Consider the following 9,495-nt stretch of genomic DNA (forward strand, 5'->3'; position numbering starts at 1 on the left):
CAGAAACAAATAAATGATTAAAAAAAAAAAAACTTCACCTGGAGATTCCTTCTGAAAACTTCTAGCAAAGCAGGTTTAAAGAGTCAACTACAATTCTTGCTGTACTTTTGTAAATAGTCAGGCCAAGTTTTATTGGAAATGACTTATTTTGCAAACAAACTTGTGTTGATTTGGTTATCTTGGTCAAAGTGAGGGTGATTATAGAGAGAAAATATGTCTCAACAACACATCATTGTACATTTTAGATTTTATTACTATACATTATACACTGGATTTGGTCCTGATTTCTTCTAGTGTCTTCTACCGCCTGGCTACAACTCTCCAAACAGACATTTTGAGCTTTCTCCCACCTTTCTGACTTGGAATCCTTTAGAACGAAAACTGCCCTTTCCCTGAAGTTCTGCCAACTAAATGTAAACCACTTACGTAAACTTAGAGAAATCACCACACTAGCTCACACATACACAATCTTTGTGCCTATCGCCTGGGGGGCCAAGCAGAAAGCACCAGACACACTTGAACTACAAACCCGGAGGATCTGTCTGCTTGCACAGCCTGCCCTCACTCTATCTGAGATGCTCCGAGTCCAACATCTAGAAGTCTGCTCCACCTGCTGCCCTCACAACTCAGAAACTGGCTTAACATTTGATCCCCTCAGAACCATTGTGTTTCCATAGAAAAGCCTCTTGTTTCATACATGATTACTTGGACCACAGGCCTAATGTTGTGAATACATCTGCATCACTGCCTTCTGGAATGAGTTTGTATAAACTGACCTACTGTCTGGACGAATAGACTGGTTCACTGGAAAGAAACACGTACCAGCACAACTGTTAATGTGTGAAACTTCAGAGAAGTTTAAATTTAAATTTGATCCGAGTATGACCCATCTATCTGGCAAGGCAAACATTTGTGCGCCGAACATTTACTGGTTTCATCTTCCTGTAAATTGGGTTCCTTTCTTTGGTAATCTCAGACCCCTACCCCCTTCTCCTTAATTCGGGATGACATTGGTGCCTCTTTTGCCTGACTGCCATGTCTGTGTGGACTCCCTGCACGTATGCTATTAAATATGATTTTCTCTTGTTAATCTGTCTCATGTCAATTTGCTTCTTAGTCCAGCCAGAAGGACCTTGAAGGGGACAGGGATTTTTGCTCCCCTTCCCTCCCAGGGCTGGCCCGCCTCACCCTCTCCTACTACTCCTCTGGCAAAGCCCTGGGCTGTTCTACCTCCAAGCTCCCCACCCCAGCAAGGTCATCTGAGGGTGGCAGGAGGCAGAGAGAAGATCCCATGGCCTTTGTCTATGGAAGACTAGAGTGGTGGGGGCAGGTGGAGAGGGAGCCCTGGGCCCAGGGACCAGGTGTTGGGACAGATTGACTTTAAGAGTAAAGATGACAAGAAATGCCATTTGGAGCACATGTGAGCTGCTAACAAGGTGGACAGCTCCACAATGGGCCAATAAAATTGAAGTAGAGAACTTGGCTGAAAGATGGGGGTGGACAGGAAGTAGGTGTGCACAGACTGAAGGTGGTGCTGTGGGGGGGCGGGGGAAAGGACCCCCCCCCCCAAGAGAAGGTCTTTAGAGTCAGACTCCAGGGGATGCTGAGTTGAGGGGCCGGAGCAAGAGAGGAGACACTTCATCACGTCAGCTATACACTCCCAATGAACGGCACTGCTTTTCAGCTACTTAACGAAATAAGGAAGTAACTAAAGAAAAAATTAAAGGGAAGTAGATGAGAGAAACTAAAAAACAATAATTCAGAAGAGAAGGTAGGTTGCCTCTATGTTCAGTTCATTCCCCGGAGGGCAGCTGGCATTTGCTGAGCACCAGGGAGACAAGCCAGGCAGGCAGGACATGCGGCTGCTCCCGGTTCTGTTCCTTCTCATCGTCCAAGGTGAGTGAGGTCGGGGCTTCAGGGCCGCACCTGCAGGGCTGGGGCAAGGCCAGAGATAGGTCTGTCCTAGGGGAAATGGTGGGGCCTTCATTCATACAAATGATTATTTATTTAAAAACATTTGTTTTAAGTCCTTAAGGTACTAAGTTAGGTGTTGGAAAAGGAAATAGAGTAAATAATACAAAAAGTATGCATGTTCTAGGTCAGTTTGTCAACCCTGACAGAGAGAAGGATAGATAGATGATGGATGGATGGATGGTGGATGGATTGATGAATAGAAAAAAGGATACAGAGATGCACGCGCGTGCACACACACACACACACACACAATCATACATAAATGCATGAATTCCTGAGGAAGTTTTAAGGAGCACATATGCTCAGTCTCCAGCTAAGACCCATTCAGTCAAGGCAGGGTTCAGACATCTGGATAATTTAAAAGCCTACACAACTGGTCTTAACTTGTAGCTTGAGCCGGGAACCTCTCTTCTGAAGAGCTCTGACTACAGGGAGGAAGACAGGCAGCAAAACCATGGTGTGACAGGCTCTCAGGAGATTTGCTCATCTCACCATATCAGCCTGCCTGGGTTTCTGCTCTGGACGATCCAAAGACCAGATGCCATCCAATGTCCTAGGCACAACACCCGAGACGGGAGCAAAGTGCCCAGAGCTACCAAGTTGTTGCAGAACTGGGGAAACCAGAGAAGAGACACTGTTGGAGCCAAGCCTTGAGGGATGAATTAAGGGTTTGTTCCTTCAAGCAGAGAAGAAAGCACATTCCAGGCAGAGGGAACAGCTTATACAAAGGTATGGAGACATAGAAGAACAAGGTGTGTAGGTAAAAATATAAGAAATCACGTGTCTGAGTGTGTTTGGTGTGTGTGTGTGTGTGTGTGTGTGTGTGTATGAGTGTGTGTTTAGTTCTGTGTCAATTCAGAGGCTGAGGATTTGTAAGTGTGTAGGTTTTCCATTATCAGGGACATAGATGGGGAGGGGGCCACTCTGTCTCACCAGTTCTGGGGTTCAGAAATACACCTGTGTCTGCAGTGTGCACTCTGTGCTGACAGAGAGAGGTTCTGCTTGAGGGTGGGCAGGGGACAGTGGTCAGTAGGATGGTGAGTAAGTGGAGGCCCTGTAGTGGGCAGTTAGGAGACGCAAGAGGGACTTCATGAGGGAGGTGACAGCAAAAGAAATTCTGCAGGGGATGAAAGGACAGGCAGGATGTGGCGATTAGACAGAGGGCAGAGGCTCCTGGCTGGTCTTCAAGGCAGGGCCAGAAGCCCCAGCAGCGCCCAGGTCAGCCCTGAGCTGAAGGAAGGAGGAGGTGCATGTTGGGTTTCTGTTTTCTAGGCCACTTCTCCACTTCCCAGGAGAATACAGTGAGAGGCACTGCAGCTGGTACACTGACCGTATCCTGTGGGTATAAGTCAGGATGGGAATCTTACAGCAAGTGGTGGTGTCGTGGGAAGAACTGGCATTCCTGCAGAATCCTTGTTAAAACCACTGGGTCAGAGCAACTGGTGACAAAGGGCCGAGCGTCTATCCAGGACAATCACAGCCGACATATATTCACCATGACTTTGGAGGATCTCTGGTATGATGACGAAGACACCTACTGGTGTGGGATTGAGCAAACCGGTATTGACATAGGGTTCAAGTTTTCCGTGATTGTCAACCCAGGTAGGTACTACCCCTCCTATGCTCTGGGGCTCTTGGACCCATCCTCAGAGGAGTCAGGATTGTTTTTCTGCCTTCCCTGATGGATGGAGAGGAGTCTCGAAACTTGTCTGAGACCGCACATGTACATGTGCTTGTCTGAGTGAGTGTGTGCATGTGCAAGCATATACGGGAGGCACCAAGAGTCTGGGAAAGACTAGAAGAAAGAACAAGCCCCACATCTCTGCACGCCTCCATCTGGTCTCCCCAGAGGGAGCAGAGAAGGGCAGACTTGACCAGAGCAGGCTTGTCCAGGGAAGCCATCTCCTCTTTTCCCGATCACCTCCACCCTCAGCACATCCCAGCCTGCATGGGGCAATGTCAGGGATGCAGAGAGAAGTTAGGTACTAGAAAGCCGTGATCTTGATGGTCTCAGCTACAGGAAAAAGACCCTCTCCATGTACCCTCCTGTTCTCCTCCTTCTTCTGGCAACATCAGCATAAAGGAACAGGTGAGGAACTGTGAACCCATTTGTGGGAGAAGGAAAGGCAGGTTCCACCATGGTGCAGGCACTTCCTCCTCTGGCTGCCTTTATCCTTGGAGGGGACCCTGGGCACCCCTGAGCTGCCCCGGAAGCACTAAGGCCTCCTAAGAGAAGAGCCTGGAAAGAGAGTCAAACTGTAGACCCCACCCCACAGCTCCACTTCCGGACCCCTGCATCTTGTCTCCAGCACGCAGACACTAGGTAGGTAATACACTTGCTACTCAGGACCATTTTTAAAGCAAAGAAAAGCTTCTTCAAACTTAATATATGCAAATATGGTATGCAAGTGTTTGTAGTGGGGAAGGATGCTGGTCTTAGAATGTTCTAGAAATTAACTGAACAGGACAAAAAGGTGGTGGATGTGTGCAAGAGTGGAGGAGGAGTTGGTGCCAGAGAACGGGAGTCTGGACCCTTAACCCAGACGGCCTTCCCTGGACAGGCCTGGAGAAGTAAGAAAGCAAGCCTCAGGGAGGCGGGAAGGACCTCAGAGGGAACTGGAGGCTGTGGGCACTCGGTGGCTCCAGGAGACAGGGAACCCTGGGCCTGCCAGCTTGTGGGTCACATCGCTTCAGGCAGGTGGCACGAGGCTGCTTCAGGCCAGGCTGAGACTCAGAAAAGAGCTGGCCTGGCTGATTTAAGTCTTGAGGGATTGGGAACATGGTTCTGACATGCCACGCTGTGTCCAGTAGGACACTGAGATGAAACTGAATGTGAATTGTCTACATAACCAGCACCCTCAAGGTGCTGGTATTTATCTGCAAATAAGTAATTGTATATTTGGGATAAGTAACCAAAAAGATGCAAGAGAAGGCCAATGGGACTGAGCAGTGGCACTAAGACAGAAAGTTCTGCACCCCTGGGGGTGGGTTGGGGAGAAGACCATGGGAGCCACCTGTGATACTCAGAACCTTGCTCTGTTCATGTGTTTAGCCCCTGATCCAACAGAATCTCCCAAGCCTGTGGCAAGAACAAAATCAGTCAATCGAGATTCCTCGCTTTCATTTACCCAGGGCATCAACAGCAGCCAGCCCACTGTTCTGATCAACCCCCACAGCAGGTGAGCAGAGCTGGACCCCACAGACCCCACTGCTGTCCTGGGACAGCTCCCCTCAGGGCTCTCTGACAGGGACCCCCATTGTCCCCTTGGATGTTTCCTGTGTAGGGGAGAAACAGCAAGGTCTACACTGGGCCCCCTCTTTATACCTCTGAGTCCTTAAAGAGCTCCCCCTCCCCACTAGAAACCTAAGCAAAGTTGTTCAACTGGGCTGTAGGAGAGAAGTCTCTGGTCTCCTTCAGACCTGCCTCCTGACCCCCAAGAAGCCAAAACAGGCACAAGTGCTTTCAGCCTCCAGTTGCCAGAAGGGACAAGCTCTGGATTAGCTCCCTGTGGCTGCTAGAGCAAATCACCACCACCCTGGTGGCTGAAGACAAAACGATGTTATGATCTTAAAGTTTTGGAGGTCAAGGTCTTGGATGAGTCTCACTGGGCTAAACTCAAGGTGCTGGCAGAGCTGGTTCCTCCTGGAGGTTCTAAGAAGTGCTTCCTTATCTTTTCCAGCTTCTGGGGGCCACTGAAACCCTGGCTCATGGTCTCTTCCATATGCCAGCAGGGGTGGCCAAGTCCTTCTCACACACATTACTTTGACACTGGTTCTCCCATGTCCTTCCATTTATAAAGATGCTGACAATTCCATAGGGTCCACCCAGATATCCCAGGACCAGCTCCCCATCTCAGGATCAGCTAGTTGGCAATCTTAAATCCATCTGCATCATTAATCCTCTTATACCAAGGAAACTAACACATTCAAGTTCCTGGGGATTAGGATATCTTTGAGTGGGAAGTCATTCTGCCCACAGAGGGTCAAGCAGGTACCTATTCAATGGATAGAATGGTAGAGAGGCTAGGCCATCAACCTGAAGCCCACCTCCTCAACAGGCATCCAATGAACAGTTAATTCCTTCATCAAAGGGCAAACACTCTGCCTCCATTTCACTCCATCCCAGGCCATGGTGATGCTGCATTTCCTGACAGGAACACCCTCCATGGTCTCCCTTTGAGCTCCAGTCTGTCTTTCTGCCCTTCTCAAAGACCCTATTCCTTGGATCTGCCCCGCTGGACAGTGTGTTCTGTCATGTGAGCAAATGAGTCCAGGCACTTGGCTTATGCATCACAACCAGCTTCTGTCCTACTCGTGGCTGTTTGGAAACTAGTTGTTTTGTTGGGGGTGGGGGTGGAGGATACAGGACTTTTAGGGGACTAAAGGTCACAGGAAGAAACCTGCAAGAGGAAAGATAGGGCAGCAGCCCCACAGGGAGGGGAATGTGGGGAAAGAGCACAGTGGGTTCAAAAATAGTTTTAGGAAATGCAAGGCAGCATGTCCTCTCCCTCAAGAAAACCCCTTTGTGAAATGGACATGACAAATCTTGCTCAAGGCAGGCAGGAGAGAACAGAGCTGGCCTCTGGGGGCTCCTGACACTGCTTGTGGAGGAGGGGATGAGGCAGAGGGTGAAAGCATCAGACTCTTGGATACTGATGGGGACTGCCAAGGGGACATATGTGAGCAAGGGCCCAATTGTCCAATAGACCATGTGCCCACTGTCCAGGGTGTATGAGATAGTGCACCTCCTGTATGCTACCAGGTGGGGGTCATAGCTGGGAGAAACTCCTCCCAGGAGAAGCTAGAAGGTAAGCAGCCAGATTGAAAGAGAAGTGAAAATTTCCCTCTATTATGTTTGGTAATATTATATCCTAGCTTGAAAGATGGGCAGAAGTTGGGCTCTGTGCTGACAGCTCAGAGCCAAGAGCCTGCTTCAGATTCTGTCTCCATCTCTCTCTGCTCCTCACCTGCTCTCTCTCTCTCTCTCTCAAATATAAAAATAAACATGAAAGAGTGAGAGAGAGAGAGAGAGAGAGAGAGAGAGAGAGAAGGAGGAGGAGGAGGAGGAGGAGGAGGAGGAGGAGGAGGAGGAGAAGAAGAAGAAGAAGAAGAAGAAGAAGAAGAAGAAGAAGAAGAAGAAGAAGAAGAAGAAGAAGAAGAAAAGGAAGGAAGGAAGGAAGGAAGGAAGGAAGGAAGGAAGGAAGGAAGGAAGGAAGGAAGGAAGGAAGGAAAATGGACAGAATTTACACAAGATGAGACAGATATAGAATCAAAAAGTCAGGCAAGGGGAAACACTTGGTCCTGGGTGGCCTGCTGGTGAGGTGGAGAGGATGTCAGGGGATGCAGCAACAAAGGTGTCCCTGCTTGGGTCCTGCTGTTACTGTGCTATGGGGAGTCAGGGAAACTCCAGCAAGAGAATAATGTCAGCCTGAGCAGGGGAACCACAGCCCCTATGTCACAGACACTCCCACACCCTCTGACCTCTGATCAGGGAATGGGCAGTGATTATAGTTCCAAGAGAGATGAGGGTCCCTGTTAGATTGAGGACCCCCCCTCATCCTGATCTCAGGAATAAACTCTGGCTCCCTCACTCCTCTGCACAGGTCGGGGACATTGGCCATCAATGTAGCAGCAGAGAATCTTCCTGTGTGGACCCTCCTGATACCTCCTCTCTTTGCTACCCTCGAGTGTCTCTGCCAAGGATAAATGACTATTACATCATTCAGGACTCTGGCCAATGATGAGTTTTCCAATTCGAGAACAACCAAAAAGTAGAAAACTTCAATTAAATCAAAAAGTTTCATAATATGTCCACATGGACAAAGACCCCTGATGGGCCAGCTGTACGGAGGCCTGACAATTCCACCTTCTGCTGCATCAGCACCTCACGGAAAAGAATTGCCTGGGTGTAAAAGATTGAAGGCAGGGTTGGACTATCACCTGACCCACATCCCATCTGTTTGCACTGTCCATTTCCTATTAAATCTGTGGTTTTCCTGTGTTCTTTGGAGATTTTTTTTTTTTGGTGTTGGGGGGGGCACTGTTTCAATGTTTTATATGTGAGAGTATGAGCCAACCATTCTAGAGGCTGTGAAGTGACTCTAAGTCCAACATAGATTTAGATTGTTTCCAGCAACAAGCAGATGGGACAGTAGAAGGGAGGGGCCTGGATAAGCCTTTTTACCCCCTCAAAGAGGTCATGACAAGGGCTCCCTTTATGTAGATGCAAAATTTCACTGATGGCTAAGAGAGGTAAAGAAAAGTATAGGGATCTATGTCTGGAAATTATTTTCTGTATTTTAAAAAAATGTATCATTGTATATGTATATCACAAATATTACAGTATTCACATGTTAAATGCACAGTATAATCAGCTTTTTTAGGGCATGGAATGCCTGAGTTTCTTTCATCTCAAACAAGATCTTAATACAGGTATGGATATATCACTATAAATTTGACAAAACTCATTGAAGTTACTCTTTTCCCCCTCTTTAAGTATAAGTGCTTTGCGGAGAGGGGCTTTGAAACAACTTATCCCTGTATTTACATCAGTGGACTCCAAATACAGGGGACTTACCCAGTGGTCACAAGAAACAGTTCGTTTCTGCTCCTCCATTTGTACCTTGACCCCACTGATCCTTAGGTGCAGGGACTCCAGGGACCATTGGGACTATCCCATCTAGACGTGGCATTCTAAGAAGTTCCAATCTTCCCATCACAGTTGTGATGCTGTCCATCTTCCAGGCAGCTCAGACCCACAATCACCCACTCCTGGGTTTGACCTGACCTTTGGCTTTTCCACTCCCAGCCTCCCAACCCAACTCCTCTCTCGAGTGAGCACTGCAAGCCCAGAATACCGGGTCCTTCATGTTTAACATCTTCTTACTTACTCATCAAAAAATAACAACCAGGCCATTTTCTTTTTTATTTTCAAAAGTATACATAGTTCCTCTCAATAAAGATTTGGGGGGGGTTGGGTATTTTTCTCTTCCTGGGCTTTGTCTATTCTTTTTTTGTGTGTCCGTATTTTATTTTGAACCATTTTATTAGAACTATAAATCCATGTTTTCCCTAAATTCATATGTCAAAGCTCTAATCAGGGAAAATACCAAGGACTCACCAGTTGAGAAGTCTTTACATGTGTCTAGAATAATGGTGGAGGAAATTTTGGGGGGGTCCTTTCCTACATTTCAATAGATCAGAGAGTGCTAAGATGAAAAGCTTAGACTAGCATGGTGTCTGTGCCATATTTGTTATGCTGGATCTTTGTATGGTGATCTCATTTGGAATAGACTCCAACGTAGAGTAGGTACACCAAGACAGAAGTAACCTTGTACATCCAGAGGTTGGAGGGTAGAAACTACACCAGACTTGGGATCCAAAGACTTTATTTCCAGTTCAGGTACAGGTGTCATTGGCTCTGTGGCACTGGGCAAATGTCTTCCATTTGGCCTGAGTTTCCTCATGTGTAAAGTAAAGTGACTAATGTCCCCCATACTGTCTATAGCCCAGTTTTTCTAG

At 47.7% G+C, this 9,495-nt stretch overlaps 1 protein-coding gene across 1 annotated transcript; it reads left to right on the plus strand.

Moving 5' to 3' along the window:
- The first annotated feature begins 1,626 nt into the window (after positions 1 to 1,626).
- LOC120228274 (CMRF35-like molecule 5) lies at positions 1,627 to 7,938 on the plus strand. Its single transcript, XM_039226570.1, has 4 exons — positions 1,627 to 1,896; positions 3,247 to 3,576; positions 5,027 to 5,153; positions 7,578 to 7,938. The coding sequence occupies exons 1-4, from the start codon at positions 1,785 to 1,787 to the stop codon at positions 7,678 to 7,680; spliced, it is 672 nt and encodes a 223-aa protein (XP_039082501.1). The 5' UTR covers positions 1,627 to 1,784; the 3' UTR covers positions 7,681 to 7,938.
- Positions 7,939 to 9,495: the final 1,557 nt, after the last annotated feature.

This window comes from Hyaena hyaena, unplaced genomic scaffold, assembly GCF_003009895.1.
Source record: "Hyaena hyaena isolate Hyena2069 unplaced genomic scaffold, ASM300989v1 scaffold_21, whole genome shotgun sequence".
NCBI classification, from domain to species: Eukaryota; Metazoa; Chordata; class Mammalia; order Carnivora; family Hyaenidae; genus Hyaena; species Hyaena hyaena.